The following is an 18,359-nucleotide window of genomic DNA, read 5'->3' on the forward strand; positions in this document are numbered from 1 at the left end:
ACATCTGTGGGAGGAAACCAGAGCACCCTGAGAATGTGCAAACTCCACACAGACAGTCACCAGAGGCCAGAATTGAACCTGGGTCCCTGGCGCTGTGAGTCGGCAGTGCTAATCACTGAGCCACCAAACTACCCTTAATTGATTTTCGTCCTTTTCCATTTAACTCTGTGAAACAGCCTGAAGACCTTGACTCTTTTTTTCAGAAAGCTTACCAAAGGAAAAACCTCCTGCAGTAAAAGCTATATCTGCGTTCACTCTTTAACTCAGCATTGTCCTTTCCACTGTGTTTTGAATGTACTTAATATCTTAGAATGTATTGATGAATGAATTTATTATCCTCACTTTCTTATGTAGTGATTGGGTTTCATAAGTAGAACTGCTCTTTATTAGTGCCGACCCTTTCATTATCCCTTAAACTTGGTTGTGAACATTCTTTAAATGAGAAATCCTACAGTGTTCTCTTGTTTAGCTCACTGTGGTCGTTGATTGTTATGTGCCTTCTCTAGATTTTGTGAATCACCGACGAGTGACCTTGAAATGAGAGGAAACAATCGAGGTAGGGGGAAGCGGACCCGCCCTACTACAAATGCCCCAGTGATTGAGGCCACCACTGTGCCAGATAACAAGGTAGTCACCAAAACCCGGGCATGCACGAGTAGCAAGGGGCGTCGGGGCAGCCAGAACTCCTCGGACAGACGTACCCCAACAAACACAGTCGAGGACGTCAAGGCCAGCCCTTCAGCTGGAAACAAAAGGAAAAACAAGCCTGCTCCAGACTTGGACGTAACCTCGAGTTCTGAGGACTCAAAAGGAGGGAAGAGGATGCGTTCAAACTCACGCGGAACTGCAACCCCGACTCCGGTTACAGGGATGAAAAGCGAGCCGCCTGTGCCCGAGCATAACTGTCCGTCACCCGTTCTCATTGATTGTCCGCACCCTAACTGCAACAAGAAATACAAGCACATTAATGGCCTCCGCTATCACCAGGCCCATGCGCATACAGACAGTGACGGGAAACTTGAAGGAGATATCGACAGCGAGGAGAAGAACTCCGATGGTGAGGACTGCACCCAACACCCATCGCTGAGCCAGGATTCCAGCAGCTGCAATGGCTCTTCCAGCTCTCACACATTCTGCCAGGCAAAGGGCTCCATGTCCCCTGCTCGCTCAGTCACACCCAAAGGCAGGAGAGAAGGCAGCATGGAAGCTCATAGTCCTTCCCCTGCTGCAAAGCTCATTGCTGGGAAGGGCTCTAGTAAAAAGAAAGTCTCTTCAGAGGCTGATACTGAGCCTGGTGGGATGTATAATATTGAGTGTTCGGAAGAAGGGCCTCCAGTGGCCAGCCCAAGTGATGATACAGGCAATGACGGAGACGATTCAAGCGAAAAGAAGTCGGTCTTGGAAAAGGATAAAGCCAAGAAGTCCAGCAGTTTGAAATCCGAGAAGCTTCCACTCAAAACCAAATCAGCCAGGCCCATTGTCCCTGCCATGCCTGCGCAGATGTACAGCTTTCCCACTACTGGGTTTACTGCATCTGGCCCAGGGCCTGCTCAGAGCCTGGCCACCACTGTGGTCCAAGCGATGTCCAAGAGCCCCCCACTCAAAGCCATTCAACCCAAGCCAACTGTCATGGGGGAGCCGTCAACAGTCAACCCAGCTCTCACCCCCTTAAAAGAGAAGAAGAAAAAAGAAAAGAAGAAGAAGGATGCCAAGGAAGCAGCAAGTCCCAAGCCACTGGGGAAAGGAGGAAAGCCTGAGGATGGCAAAAGCCCCTTCCGGGATTCCTCCGCAGATGCTGCTCCCAAAGGTGAGGGCCTCCTAAATGGTTCTTCTGAGTCACATGAGAGTCGCTTGGCAAGTATCAAAGCCGAAGCGGACAAAATCTACAGCTTCACCGACAATGCCCCGAGTCCCTCCATTGGCACAGCCAGCAGGCTAGAAGGCAGCAGCTTGGTAACACCCATCACTCCCTTACACGTGGTGACACAGAATGGAGCCGACAGTTCTTCAGTCAAGACCAATAGCCCAGCTTACTCTGACATCTCGGACGCAGGAGAAGATGGAGAGGGGAAGGGAGAAGGTGCCAAAGTCAAAACAACATCTCCAGACCAAATGGCGAAGGAAAGTGCCAAGAAAGCATTATTTTCCTCCTCATCGTCGACCTCCTCTTCTTCTTCATCCTCTTCTTCAAGAACTCAGCCACCTTTAAGTAAGGAAACTCACTCTCCTTACTACCAAGGTTATGAAGCCTACTACTCTCCAAACTACCCCCACTCGAGCCCTGGGGGTGCCAGTAGTGGTTCAGGAGCAGTCAGTCATTCGGTCAAAATCAAGAAGGAAGTAGAGGAGGAGGGTGCAGAGGTGAGGGTCAAAGTTGAAAATGCAGACGATAAAAAGATTGACATGGGCACTACAAGTCACCATCCTTCAGTGATCCAGCAAAGGCCCCAAATGTACATGCAGCCTCTCTATTACGGCCAGTATGCATATATGCCTCAGTATGGGTACAGTGAGCAGGGATACCACAGTCATGTAATGAGCACAAATCCAGCATACAGGCAGCAATATGAAAAACTCTGTGAGGAACAACACAAGCAGAGGCAAGAGCAGAATCGTGGGAAACACAACACCAATGACACCGAGAAGAAGCAAGAGCATAGCATTAAAGATCGAGACAGGGAGGAATGGAAACAGAAGTCTTCTGCCTCAGCCACACTGTCAAAAGCCCCGAGCCTGACAGACCTTGCAAAGCCGGTGCCCAACAAACCTAAGGACTCAACGGACTCCATGAAATATGCCATTATGGCAAAAGCAGACGATGTCTCCAAGGTGCAGTCTCAGCAAGCTGAGGGACTAAAGATGAAATTGACTGAGGGGAGCCACCTTGGCAGGGAGTTATGTGAAACCAAACCCAGTCTAGAGTCCAGCAAACACTCAGGAATGGATCCAACACTATGGTACAGACAGGTAAGAATCAAATTCTGAAATCATACAGCTTACAGGTTGTTCTACACTAACAGCCACCATCAATACCCTAGCCCCACCTATCCTCCACCCCAGATGAAGAATTAACAACAAAATTTCACTGCTATTTTTACATCAAAATGAATTGGAATCCATGCAAGTTAAACATGAACTAATAGTCAAATGATACATAAGTCGATAAATTTCACTTTAAAGTCTAAATATGAAAAAGATATATCTTACAAAGCCACAGAGACCTGCATCACTCCCCACAGACAAGTGCAGTTCCATCTTTCTCTAATATAATCTCTGATGCGTAGAATATCTCAAATTTCCACTCAATTGATTCCGTCTCTCAATCACATTCGTTACTAGCTGGATTCTTCCAAAGGTTTTTGGAGGTGGGCATCACCAGAATGGTATGCACCTGTACAATAACCTTAGCTAGGTTTGCAACAGCCTTAGTCACACAAATTGCTCTTCAATAAATCCCAGCAAATGGTCTGGTCAGCTCTGACAAAAACCAAAGCAGCAACACTACAATTGTCCAATTCCAGTTGGTGCTGTAACCATTCTTCAACATTCTGTCCAGTTTTACTGTGTTACACACATCATCTTCTCTTTCTGTCATCTGCAGATCTCTTAGCAGTCCTTTTTGAACATTTTAAAAAAAGAACCGTTACTTCCGTGTCCATTTTGAAGAAATTATGAATTTAACTTGCTGCATTGCTTCCAGCTCAAAAGTCATCATGAACTATTTCTTCACCTAACCTGACCGCAACACAATGGCATTGCCAGGCTTGATTTAAAGGCCAGTCATTCGTGAATTCTGTTCCAAATAGCATTGAATTAAAATGCAAACTAAACTGATGCAAATATAAGGAAAGAACTTGAATTAATGAATTGCCCATCACATCCTCAACATGGCCCAAAATTCTTGATGGCCAATAAATTATGTTTTGAAATGTGTTGCTATCTTGAAAGCAAACCTGAACTGATTTGCGCACAGCAAAGTGCCAAATTAAACTTACAAGATAAATGATCAGATAATCTACTTTTTTGTTGGTAATGATCACAGAGTTGCTCAGGACACACACAGCTTCTCTTTTTAAGAGAAGAACTATGACTTTCCTTTATGTCCATCTAAATAAACACACAAGGCCACATTTTAATGTATTGTTCAAAGTTTGGCTTCCGTGGACACTATAGCATTTCCATAACAATGCACTGCAATGTTAAATTATGGAGTGAAGTTTACTCCCACAATCTTTTGACTCAACAAAAACTGCAACATTTAATTTCTGTCGCACCACTAACATAATGAAATTTCCCAAAGCCAATTCACGGGAGCATTGTAAACAAAATATGACACGAAGCCATGGTACCGAATGAGAGAACCGGCAAACAATGCTTTGGAATAGTTCACTGTAGAGGCAACAAAGACGTGAATGAGGTTTTTGCAACAGATGACTTGAGGAAAGTTAGTGACAATTGGGCGATGTCGCAATGGGTTGAAATGGTGCAAAGGAGAAAATGGTGAATATTCACGTTGGTATGAACGTGAGGTCAGAAACGCATCTTAGGATCAAATATGACACCAAAGTTGTGAACATCATGGCTTAATCTTTGACTATCGCCAGGGAGATGGTTGGAATCGGTAGCTAGGAAGGAGCTGAAACCCATGGCTTCGGACATCCCATGCATTATTGGAGGAAAGTTTTGCTCATCCAGTAGTGGCTCTCTGGTGAGCAGACTGATCACTTTGCAGCAGTGAGGAGTTGAGAAAGTGGTGGTAGATTAAAACTAGGTTTTGTTGTAAAACCAATGATATGACCAAAGGGCAGCATCTAGATCAGGAACTGAGGTGTGAGGTGGCATGGATCAATCCTTAGTGGACACCAGAGGTTGTGGATGTTGGAGAAAAAAGGGGAACTATTGCGAGTGATTCTTTGGCTGCAGCTGGATGGAGAAGAATGGGACCACGGGAAAGCAGTCCCACTCCGCTGGAGAGCTGTTGGAGGGAAATAATGTGGTCAACTGTGTCAGAGACTGCAAGTGCTTCAAAAAGGATTAACCTTGACACAGTCTGCAGAATGTCACTTGTGACTTTGATGAGCTTTTCAGTACTATGGCAGGGCAGAAATGGATTGGTAAAATTCAAGCTTAAAGTTGCAGTAAAGGTATAAACAATTAGAGATTGATTGTGGTTTGCATGGACTGTGGTCTAAAGTGTTTTTTTGGGGAAATACAAACGTTGCAGGTATGAGTATTTCTAGCATTTACTGTATTTATCCAAATTCCAGCATCTTCCGTATTTTGCTTTCGTTCTAATGAAATTAAAGTTAAGTTAGTCCTCTTAAAGTTTGGGGAGAAGAACCATCAGAGCTAGTATTTTAGATCTGGTTAGTTAATGTCACCCTGGGTGCTGTATAACCCTGGTTTTAAAACTTAGGTCCACTCTTTTGCAATTTGGGGTGATAATTTTTCAATTTATTTGAAAAGGTAGTCCTCTCAAATTATATTCTGTGTTCCGTTGCATACTGTGAATGCCATAAAACTGAATTTCGAGTAGGACTTGCAAAAGTTGAGTCATCTAGAGTAATTTCTTTTTTAAAATCTCTTTCCCCCTCAAATAACTCCAGTTGGTAAATCAAGGCTGAAGTCCTTGAAATTATTAAGATTTCACAAAGTATTACTGTTGCTTTTTGTGTCAGGTGATTCCACCCTGGCAGTGATTGAGGGTCTAACAACCTCATTGTCCTTGAGCTAGACTGCGTCAAAATCAATTAAAGTTGGCAGACATGGATCCCTTTGAACTTGGTTGTGATAGCCAATGTTTGTTATACAGAACACGAGTCACTGGCTACATTAAGGGAAAAGGCAAAGCAGTCAGGGAATAGGCCAGGGAATTGGATAAATATCAGAAGCGAAAATATTTGAAGGCTACATTGGAAAGGTCAGAGAGTTGGAGCTAACTATATTGCTTTTGCAGGGAACTGGCTTCGTCACCATCGACCAAATATCCTTCCCCCATGTCATAAACTTTGAACAAATATATGAAAAATAAATTTCCATTATCTGTGAAGAAGATTATTGAAATACTTCAAAACTGATTCCAGAATGTTCTCAGAAGAACTGCATAAAGTGCAGCTGAAGACTGTTCTTTTTTTTTGGGCATGAGCATTGGCTCGAAACTATGGAATTTCTTTCACTCAGAATTCAAATATTTCATTCAGTTAAATAGACTTAGTGCCACTGGTTTAATAAAATTAAAAACTGACTCAGCATAAATTCAGATTATGGAGGTATACTTTAGACATTGCAAGCCCAGCAACATCTGGTGGAGAAATCAACGTTTCGGGTACAATCCTTCTTCAGGGGTGGGTGTAGGAGGAGCTACAGATAAAGGAGGGTGTAGGGTGGGGAGAGTAACACATTGTTAAGATAGTGATGGTGAACACAGCTGGTGGGTACGACCTGGTTGATCGATGTGAGGGATGAATCCTTTTGGTAGCTGGACGGAAGGGTCGGTAGGTGGCATGGAAGGGAGGAGGCGGGACTGGAAACGGAGTTGGGGGATGGGTGGGAAGGTTATTTGAAATTGGAGAACTCAAAGTGAAATCCTCCAGCTTGTAGGCTTCCCAGGTGGACAATAAAGTGTTGTTGCTCCAATTTGCAGTCTGATTCACCATGGCAGTGGAGGAGGCCAATGACGAACATGTTGGAGTGGGAGTGGGAGGGGGAATTGAAATGGGTGGTGACTGGGAGGTCAGGCTAGCCATGTTGGGCCTGGTGAAGATGCTTGGTGAAATGGTCACCTGGACCACATTGGCTCTCACTGATGTAGAGAAGACCACATTGAGGATGATATGTTGGATGCAGAGGTTGGTGAGGTGGGAAGTGAGGATAAGGGTAACCCTATCTTTATTATGTTTGGAGGAGGGTGGTGGTTCAGAGCAATGGAATGGGAAATGGAGGAGGTGCAGTGGAGGGCTATCATAACCCACTATTGTTGAACAATTCCCTTGTCAGTTTGTACACTAGTACTGTTCGCTAATTCTTCTGCCATTACATAGGTGGTTGCATCCTGCACCAAGGCTGAACTGAAGCGGTTCATCAACTTTGCTAACAACTTCCACACTGCCCTCAAATTCACTTGATCTATCTCAGACACCTCCCTCACCTTTCTTGACCTCTCTGTTTCCATCTCTGGAGACAATTTACACACCAACATTTACTGTAAATCACAGACTCCCATAGCTACCTGAACTACTACAACTCCCACCCTGTAGTCTGCAAAAACTCCATCCCATTTTCCCAGTTCCTCCATCTCCGTCACATCTGCTCTGATGTGGAGACACTCCCCTTCCAGATGTCCTCCTATTTCAAACAGCAGTTTTCCCCCCTCTGTCATCCAGACAGCCCTCCACCACACCTCACCCAGTCCCTGCTCCACTGCTGTAAAACACCACCTTGTTTACCTATAGCTCCCTTCTACCCCCACATCTAGTCCTGAAGAAGGGTTACTGCCTGAAATGACTTCTCCACTTCCTGACGCTGCCTGGCTTGCTGTGTTCTTATAGCCTCCGGCTTGACTGCATTGGATTCCAGCATCTGCAGTTTTTTTTTGTCTCTACTTTAAGCATAAGCTTAACATCTTCAGATTTTCAGTGTTGTAGCTACGATTCCACCTCCCCATTCCCCCCTCCGTTTCCAAGGAAAGTATATGACATAGATGGTTTGTGTCGTTTGAAATGCCCACTGATCTATCCATTTCTGTATTGAGAATGGTGCCATTCTACTATTACTTTAGCTAACACCTAGATGTCTCTCCATTAGGAATCATGTTTGAAATATTCAGGGCACACTCCTGTTGCTATCTGTTTTAACAATTGAATGAGAGAGCTTTGTATACGTTTTAAATGCAAGTTAGATGACATTGCCATAAGGTAGAATTTCACTTTGTCTCCTTCATCGAAATTGATAGCTGAACATTTTACATAGGTTGTTAACATTCTATACTGAATTTCTGCGTTAAACATAAAAACTAGGAGCAGGAGTAGGCCGACTGACCTCTCGAGACAGCTGATCTTTTCATGGACTCATTCCACTTACCCACCTGCTCACCATAATCCTTAATTCCTTTACTGTGTCTCTTTGCCTTAAAAACATTCAGTGAGATAGTCTCAGCTGCTTCACTGGGCGGGGAATTCCCCAGATTCACAACCCTTTGGGTGAAGAAGTACCTCCCTCAGTTCAGCCCGAAATCTGCTCTCCCTTATTTAGAAGTTGAACCCCCTAGTTCCACCCACCAGTGGAAATGAAAATCATGGAGATATGAACAGAAAATGCACACTTCTAATATAATGAATGTTTTTTGGAATTAAAACATTGTTGGTGCTAATTGCTTAATTAACTCTGCGATAGTGGCAAAGGGGTGATCCTTAACCATGGAGCCTTTCCTGATCCCAGTGACTGCAGGCTAATGCTGATGATATGTCGATGCCTGGACTGCTGAGGACTGCACTGGACTAATGCTGCGGTGCTTGCCTGGATGTCCTGGTGATGTTCATGGTCCTCATCCATGTTCCTTTGAAGTTGCAGAGCCACACACACACACACCTTGCAGAAGCAAACAGAATTAGAAGCAATGTCGATCCTGGCTAATGCATGAAAATTAGCTACTGAGGCGTGACAGTCACAGGAATGTTGACTGGCATCTGTAGAGCGTTAGAAACATTGCAGCGTGGAAAGCAGCCATTCACCAGCTGAATGAATGCACCAACCTTTCTAATCCCACCTGAGCATCAGAGTCCGATCCCGATTCCTTCTCAGTGAGGGGTTCTGTCTGAAACACTAAACTGGGCAGTCAACTCCAGACAGCCACCATCTGCGGGGTGAAAACTTTCGGGATATGGGTGTTGCTGCTAGGGAGCAATTATTGCCCCTTATTAATTACCCTGTTAATAGTCAGCTACATCGCTGTGGGTTTGGAGTTACATGTAGGTCAAAGCAAGTAAGGATGGCAATTTCCTTCCCTCAAGGATATTAGTGAACCAATTGGGTCTTTCCAACAATTGACAATGCATTCATGGTCGTCTCTTTAATTCTCTTTAATAGCCTCTTTTTATTGAATACAAATTCCATCATCTGCTGTGGCAGGATTCAAACCTTTGTCCCTCGAACATTCCCTTAGATTCTGGATTAATGATAATAACAATAAGGCCACTAGACTATCGCCCATCCTTACATCCCTGCTAAACCTTCTCCCTCGTAATTGACCTCTCCTAGTTTTCCATGTCCAATCTATCCAAACCTCTCATTATTTTACACACATCAATCAAACCTCCTCTGTCGAGCTATAACCAAATATCACTCTTGGGAGAGGGCAGTAATTTATTGGGAACACACGGTGAGTTACATTTGCTCTTTGGAACACAAAGGAAAGTTTCTCATCTATCGTTTTTAACATAAAATACGAGGAATATTGTTGAAAAAAATGAATCTACATATTGCTCATTCTTTGCCTCACATGTTGCAATATGGAGCAGCTTAAAGTTTGTCATCCTTCTATTGTGGGGGGAAGAGAAATTCACAACAATATTAATTTTAAGTGGTATTAGAACTGTTGATTTTTTTCAGACAGTTGCTGTGACAAGTCCCAGTGGGCAGCATGGTGGCACAGTGGTTAGCACTGCTGCCTCACAGTGCCGGAGACCCGGGTTCAATTCCCGCCTCAGGCGACTGACTGTGTGGAGTTTGCACGTTCTCCCCGTGTTTGCGTGGGTTTCCTCCCACAGTCCAAAGATGTGCCGGTCAGGTGAATTGGCCATGCTAAATTGCCCGTAGTGTTAGGTAAAGGGTCGATGTAGATGTAGGGGTATGGGTGGGTTACCCTTGGGCGGGGCAGTGTGGACTTGTTGGGCCAAAGGGCCTGTTTCCACACTGTAAGTAATCTAATCTTTTAGGTTAGACTGAACTTGCAAGAAGACATTAGATGGCAATAGAAGACATCTGTTGCAAACAATAAAATTTGACGAAGGGATGCATTGTCTGCAAAGTATAGTGGGCTGTCCCATACATGTCCCTGCCCATGTTTGTTTGCATTGACAGAGTCTCACTTATGCTTTAGTGAAGCTGCAGTGCATCTGTTTTGTCTGACAAACTTGGGCCGAGGAAGCACATGTTTTGGTGGGCAATTATAACACTGCTACCTGCTCAAAACAAGAACGATTGCTAATTGGCTGAAAGTCTGGCTTAGGATCAGAGGGGCAAACAACTAAGAGATCTGGTAAGAATTTTAATTTCCTGTGACAGAGAAGCTGACCTGTTCTGAGCGAGTTGTCAAGTTAATTATGAAATACAGTTTCCTGGACAGCAGCAGCTTCGGCATTGATGCAGCTCCCAGGAGCTCTTCTCCAAGCAAGTACTTAAAACAGTTTGTTTTAATGTGTGTTTGCTTGCTTGTCAGGTGAGAAGTGCATTGTCATGTGAAATGGAACCGGGGATCAATGTCCAAACAGCCATTGCCATGTCCTAGGAGGGTGGCATTGCATTTACTTTGCCCTGTCCTCAGACCTCTCCGACCTAAGATCAGAATAGTTTGAAGGGATGACTCTGAGAGCTCATGGGTCAAGTATTTATCCCAAAATGTTAAGTTTGTCCAGGGTGGCAGCAGGGGATGGCGGTCTTCATCTCCACAATGATGGCTTTTTACCTGAGCAAAAGGGAGGCTCTGGTTCAGTCAATGGTCTGTCTCCATTTTGTTTCTGTATAAAACAAAGTGGGCCAGTTCACCTTCTGGCTGTGTTAAGAGGGGAGGACCTTAGAGTTTCCCTTCAACACAGTTTTAAATTTACTGCTGCTACAACAGAAAGATCACTGATTTGACCCTCCATCTGGAGGGTAATGTCTGTAAGACCATAAGACATGGGAGCAGAAATTAGGCCATTCATCCCATTGAGTCTGCTCCTCCATTCAGTTATGGCTGATAAGGTTTTTCAACCCCATTTTCCTGCTTTCTCCCTGTAACCTTTTATCTCCTTGGCATTTAAATCCCTGTTTTAAATATACTCAGTACTCTGACCTCCACAGCCTTCTGTGGCAATGAATTCCAAAGATTCCGCACTCTCTGGCTGAAGGAGTTTCTTCTTCACTCTATTCTAAAAGGTCTTCCCCTTACTCTAAGGATGTGCTCCCTGCATCCTAATCTCCCCTGCCAACAGAAGTAGCTTCCCAACATCCACTCTGTCCAGGCCATTCAGTACTCTGTAAGTTTCAATCAAATCCCCCCCCCCCCACCACTTATCCTTCGAAACTCCATTGAATATAGTCGCGGAGTCCTCAAACATTCCTCATATGTTAAGCCTTTCATTCCTGGGATCAGTCTCGTGAACCTTCTCTGGCCAATACATCTTTCCTGCGGTATGGGGCCCAAAATTGCTCACAATACTCTAAGGCTCTGGTCAGAACACATTTATAAAGCCCGAGAAGAACATCCCTGCTTTTATATTCTAGTCCTCTTGAGATGAATGACAACATTACATTGGCCTTCCAAACTACCAACTCAATCTGCAAGTTTACCTTAAGAGAATCATGAACTAGGACTCCCAAGTTCTTTTGCACTTCAGACTTCTGAATTTTCTCCCCATTTAGAAAACAATCCATGCTTCTATTCTCTTCCTACTAAAGTGCATATCCTTACACTTCCACACATTGTATTTCACCCGCCATTTCTTTGCCTACTCTCCCAACCTGTTTAAATCTTTCTGCTCAGTATTACCTGCCCCTCTACCTATCTTGGTGTTACCTGCAAAACTAGCCAGAACGCCCTCAGTTCCTTCCTCCAGATCGTTCATGTTTATAGTGAAAAGTTGTGGTCCCAACACCGACCCTTGTGAAACACCACTTGTCTCCGGCTGCCATCCTGAGAAGGTCCCTTTTATACCCACTCTTTGCTATCTGTGAGACAGCCAAGCTTCTATCCACGCTAGTAGCTGGCCTCCAACACCATGGGTCCTTATCTTGCTCAGCAATCTCCTGTGCGGCACTTTATCAAAGGCCTTCTGGAAGTCCAGGTAGACAACATCCATTGGCTCTCCTTGGTCTAACCTACTTATTAACTCCTCAAAGAATTCTAACAGATTTGTCCAGCATGACCTCCCTTGATGAAACCATGCTGATTTTGCCCTATTTTACCATGCACTTCCAAGTATTTAGAAGGTGTCTGTTAGGTGGCAGTACGGATCCCAGAGTTTTTAACACAAGAAAATCTCTGATTACTATCCATAATTACAGTTTGAGGTGTCTATGACATCAGCTTAACTCAGATGGCCCCATAATTAGTTAGACAGCCAGTGTTCTCTGCTAGAGCATGCACTTGGAAAATAACTCTCCCCTCAACCTCAACATGTGTTTGTTCCAGGGATGTGAAGAGAACATTATTTATATTTTTTATAAGAGAGCACCTTGTCCATTACCATTTAAAGCACAACTTCCAGTACTCTTGGGAGAGTTGGCTGAAGCCCTTTCTAATCAGGTGGATCTTACAATTAAGCCACATGAGTAAATTCAGAAGAATAGGTTAGTCATTTCTTTATGAGGTCTGAAACGTGACTTCCCGCTAACCTTTTAAATGTTGTTTAATCTGTGTTTTCCTGCCAACTGCATGCTCCAGTCTTGGTTGGCTGATCTGTTGGATGATCTTACATCACTGAGTTCACAATGGATTGCACCTGTGGCCTCACTCAAAGTTCCCTTCCACATACAGAATTGCAATTCCCTGTGATATACAATGCTACAATTTTAAGAATCTTCCTGTAGATTGGGAAAATCAGATTGGTAGAAGTAGCCATGAAGAAGAACTCATAGAATGTTATTTAGAATAGTTGCCCAGAATAAGAAGTTGTGGATCCAACCAGGTATCAAACTATTTTGGAGCTGGTAATATTTGATGAGGCAGGTTTAATAAGTTATGTCGGACCAGAAGATTCCCCAGGAAATAGTGATCATAACAAGGTAGAATTTAGCTTTCGGTTTGAAAGGGAGAAAATTGAGTTGGAAACAACTGTGCTAACCTTAAATAAGGATAATTACAAAGGATTGAGGACAGAGCCAACTGGAGTGGACTGGGAAAGGGGTTTAGCAAGAAGGAAGGATTAGGAGCAATGGCAGACATATAAGAAAGGAGTTCATGACTCACCACAAAGATATATCCCAGTGAGGAGAAAGGATTCTAGGAATGGGATAAGCCAACCATTTTTAACTACGTAAGTTAAGGATAGCATCAAATTGAAAGAAAAAAAACATATATGTGACAAAGATTAATGAGCTAGAAAATTCAGAAACTTTTAAAACCAACCAAAAAATGACCGATATAGTAATAGAGGTAAAAGATAAATGTTTAAAGGTGAACCTGGACTTAATATCAAGACACGTACCAAGAGCTCCCTCCATGGTAAGGAGATAAGGAGGCCAAAACTATACACAAGTACCCAAGAATAGGTCTCACCCAAGAACTCTACAACTGCAGCAAGAAATCATTACTTGTCAGTCAAATCTCTTTACAATGAAGGCCAACATAATTTACCTTTCTAATTGATTGCTGAACTTACAAGCTAACTTTTATTTGAACAAGGATATCCAAATCCCTTTGGACACAGGCACTTCTAAGCCCCTTATCATTTAGTAAACATTGTACCTTTGTATTCTTTTGCAAGGTGAATAATTTCATACTTCCTTCCATTAGGTTCTATCTGCCATGTTCTAACTCATTCAATTAGTCTGTCCAAGACCTCCTGAAACTTCCTGACATCCTGCTCACAACTTACGTTTCCACCCAGGTCAGTTCATCAGCAAATTTGGAAATCTTGCAGGGAGGCAATGGCCTAGTGTTGTTATCACTAGACACTGTTCTGCACACCCGGGTTCGAATCCCACCATGGCGGATGGTGGAATTTGAATTTAAAAAAAAACTCTGGAATTAAGAATCTACTGATGACCATGAAGCCATTGTTGGATAAACCCGTCTGGTTCACTAATGTCCTTCAGGAAAGGAAATCTGCCATCTTCACCGAGTCTGGCCTACATCTGACTGCAGACTCACAGCAATGTGATTGACTGTCAGTTGCCCTCTGAAATGGCCTGGCAAGCCATTCAGTGTACCAGTCACTACAAAGTTTCTAAAGAAATGAAACCAGATGGATCATTGGCATCGAGCTAGGCACCTGAAAAGGAAACCACCTGGTTACTGCATATTGCCCTCTCTCGGCTGATGAATCAGTTCTCCTCAATGTTGAACAACACTTGGAGGAAGCACTGGAGGTGGTAAAATCTACTCTGGGCAGAGGATTTCAATATCCATAAGACCATAAGACATAGGAGTGGAAGTAAGGCCATTCGGCCCATCGAATCCACTCCGCCATTCGATCATGGCTGCTGGGCACTTCAACTCCACTTACCTGCATTCTCCCCATAGCCCTTAATTCCCCGAGACAACAAGAATCTATCAAACACTGCCTTGAAGACATTTAGCGTCCCGGCCTCCACTGCACTCTGCGGCAATGAATTCCACAGGCCCACCACTCTCTGGGTGAAGAAATGTCTCCGCATTTGACCCCCTCTAATTCTAAGGCTGTGTCCACGGGTCCTAGCCTCCTCACCTAACGGAAACAATTTCCTAGCATCCACCCTTTCCAAGCCATGTATTATCTTGTACGTCTCTATTAAGTCTCCCCTTAATCTTCTAAACTCCAATGAATACAATCCCAAGATCCTCAGCCGTTCCTCATATGTTAGGCCTACCATTCCAGGGATCATCCGTGTGAATCTCCACTGGACACGTTCCAGTGCCAGTATGTCCTTCCTGAGGTGTGGGGACTAAAACTGGATACAGTACTCCAAATGGGGCCTAACCAGAGCTTTATAAAGTCTCAGTAGCACAATGGTGTTTTTATATTCCAACCCTCTTGAGATAAGTGACAACATCGCATTCGCTTTCTTAATCACAGACTCACCCTGCATGTTGACCTTTAGAGAATCCTCGACTAGCACTCCCAGATCCCTTTGTACTTTGGCTTTACGAATTTTCTCACCGTTTAGAAAGTAGTCTGTGCTTTTATTCTTTTTGCCAAAGTGCAAGACCTTGCATTTGTTCACGTTGAATTCCATCAGCCATTTCCTGGACCACACTCCCAAACTGTCTAGATCCTTCTGCAGCCTCCCCACTTCCTCAGTACTACCTGCCTGTCCACCTATCTTCGTATCATCTGCAAACTTCGCTAGAATGCCCCCAGTCCCTTCATCCAGATCGTTAATATATAATGTGAACAGCTGTGGCCCCAACACTGAACCCTGCGGGACACCGCTCGTCACCGGCTGCCATTCTGAAAAAGAACCTTTTATCCCAACTCTCTGCCTTCTGTCAGACAGCCAATCCTCAATCCATCCCAGTAGCTCACCTCGAACACCATGGGCCCTCACCTTGCTCAGCAGCCTCCCGTGTGGCACCTTATCAAAGGCCTTTTGGAAGTCGAGATAGACCACATCCACTGGGTTTCCCTGGTCTAACCTACTTGTCACCTCTTCAAAGAATACCAACAGGTTTGTCAGGCATGACCTCCCCTTAGTAAATCCATGTTGACTTGTTCTAATCAGACTCTGCTCTTCTAAGAATTTAGAAACCTCATCCTTAATGATGGATTCTAGAATTTTACCAACAATCGAGGTTAGGCTAATTGGCCTATAATTTTCCATCTTTTGTCTTGATCCTTTCTTGAACAATGGGGTTACAACCACAATCTTCCAATCATCCGGGACTTTCCGTGACTCCAGTGACTCTTGAAAGATCTCAACCAATGCCTCCGCTATTTCCTCAGCCACCTCTCTCAGAACTATAGGATGTATCCCATCGGGGCCAGGAGATTTATCAATTTTAAGACTTTTTAGCTTTTCTAGCACTATCTCTTTTGTAATGACAACCATACTCAACTCAGCCTCCTGACTCCCTTTAATTGTTGGGATATTACTCCTGTCTTCCACTGTGAAAACTGACGCAAAGTACTTGTTAAGTTCTCCTGCTATTTCCTTATCTCCCATCACTAGGCTTCAAGCATCAGTTTGAAGTGGCCCAATGTCTACTTTTGTCTGTCGTTTGTTTCTTATGTATTGAAAGAAACTTTTACTATCGTTTCTAATATTACTGGCTAGCCTACCTTCATATTTGATCCTCTCCTTTCTTATTACTCTCTTTGTTATCCTCTGTTTGTTTTTGTAGCCTTTCCAATCTTCTGATTTCCCACTGCTCTTGACCACTTTATGGGATCTCTCTTTTTCTTTAATACATTTCCTGACTTCCTTTGTCAGCCATGGCTGTCTAATTCCTCCCTGGATAATCTTTCTTTTCTTGGGGATGAACCTCTGTACAGTGTCCTCAATTATACCCACAAACTCCTGCCATTTTTGCTCTACTGTCTTCCCCGCTAGCCTCTGCTTCCAGTCTATTTTTGTCAGTTCCTCTCTCATGCCTTCATAATTACCTTTATTTAACTGTAACACTATTCCATCCGATTTTGCCTTCTCTCTTTCAAACTGCAGACTGAACTCTACCATATTATGATCGCTACTTCCTAAGGGTTCCCTTACTTTAAGATCTTTTATAAAGTCTGCTTCATTGCAAAGCACTAGGTCCAGAATAGCCTGCTCCATTGTGGGCTCCATGACAAGCTGTTCCAAAAAGCCATCCTGTAAGCATTCCATGAATTCCCTTTCTTTGGATCCACTGGCAACATTATTTACCCAGTCCACCTGCATATTGAAGTCTCCCATGATCACCGTGACCTTGCCTTTCTGACATGCCTTCTCTATTTCCTGGTACATGTTGCGTGCCTGCTCCTGACCACTGTTAGGAGGTCTGTACACAACTCCAATTATGGTTTTATCCACCGCTAGGAGTGGTTCAGCAGCACTACTACTGATGGAACTCGTCTGGTTCTAAAGGGTAAATGGTGAGGGAACCAACAAGACGGAAAACATACTTGACCTCATCCTGGCTGCAGATACATCTGTCCATGAAAGCATCCATAAGAGTGACCACCACACAGTCCCAACCTCCATTGTGTTGGGTGGCGCTATCACCGTGCTAAATGGGGAAGAACAGATCTAGCAACTCAAGACCAGGCATCCATAAGGTGTTATGGGCTATCATTAGCGGAAGGATTGTACACTCTGTGACCTCATAGCCCAATATATCCGCCGCTCGCCCATTACCATCAAGCCTGGTTCAATGGACAGTGCAGGGAGGTGTGCCAGCAGTAGCATTAGGCATGCCTGAAAATGAGATGTCAACCTGCTTAAGTGCTTGCATGCCAAGCAGCAAATGATCCCACAACCAACAGATCAGATCTAACCTCTGCAGTCCTGCCACACCGCGTCATTAATGGTAGTACAGTTGAACAATGCACTGGAGTAGGAGGCTCCACAAACATCCCCATCCTAATGTGGAAGAGCCCAGCACATCAGTGCAAAAGATGAGGCTGAAGCACGCACAGCAATCTTCAGCCAGAAGTGCCGAGTGGATGATCCATCTCGGCCTCCTCCAGTGGTCCCCAATGTTACAGGTATCAGTCTCAGCCAATTCGATTCACACCACGAGATATGAAGAAATGATTGGAGACACTGGATACTGCAAAGCTATGGACCTTGACAACATTCCAGCAATAGGACTGAAGTCTTGTGCTCCAGAACCTGCTGCTCCCCTAGCTGGGGAGTCCAGTACAGTCACAACACTGGCATTCACCCGACAATGTGGAAAATTACCCAGCTTTGTCCCATATGCGAAAAGCAGGACAAATCCAACCCAGCCAGTTGTTGCCCCATCTCTGCGGGAGTTCCTCAGTACTGTCTTAGGCCCAACTATCTTTAGCTGCTTCATTAATGATCCTCTCTCCAACATAAGGTGAGGGTATTCACCGATGATTGCACAATGCTCAGCGCCATTTGCAATTCCTCAGATACTGAAGCGGTCCATGTTCAAATGTGACAAGATCTGGACAGTATCCAGGCTTGGGCTGACAAGTGGCAAGTAACATTGGTGCCACACATATGCCACGTTATGAACCCCACCCAATAAGAGACAATTTAACCATTGCCCCATGACATTCAGTGATATCACCATCATTGAATCCCCCACTACCAACATCCTGGGGTTACCATCAAACAGAAACTCAACTGAACTTGTCACACAAACACACTGACTATAAGAGCAGGTCAGAGGCCGGGAATATTGCGGCAAGTAACTCACCTATTGACTCCCCAAAGCCTCTCCATCACCTATAAGGCATAGGTCAGGAGTGTGATGGAATACTCCCCACTTGCCTGGATGGGTGCAGCTCCAACAG

The 18,359-nt window shown here is 44.2% G+C and overlaps 1 protein-coding gene across 10 annotated transcripts in view; it reads left to right on the forward strand.

Annotated features, from left to right (window-relative positions):
* The window catches only part of znf609b (zinc finger protein 609b), a 229,662-nt gene that overhangs the window by 174,170 nt on the left and 37,133 nt on the right, over positions 1 to 18,359 (forward strand). For all 10 annotated transcript variants that reach the window (XM_072553228.1, XM_072553229.1, XM_072553232.1 and 7 more), the window contains one exon: positions 507 to 2,967. In XM_072553228.1, the coding sequence (XP_072409329.1) occupies positions 507 to 2,967 (2,461 nt within the window). The remainder of the gene's footprint in view (positions 1 to 506; positions 2,968 to 18,359) is intronic.

Source organism: Chiloscyllium punctatum, chromosome 33 (genome assembly GCF_047496795.1).
Source record: "Chiloscyllium punctatum isolate Juve2018m chromosome 33, sChiPun1.3, whole genome shotgun sequence".
In the NCBI taxonomy this organism is placed as follows: Eukaryota; Metazoa; Chordata; class Chondrichthyes; order Orectolobiformes; family Hemiscylliidae; genus Chiloscyllium; species Chiloscyllium punctatum.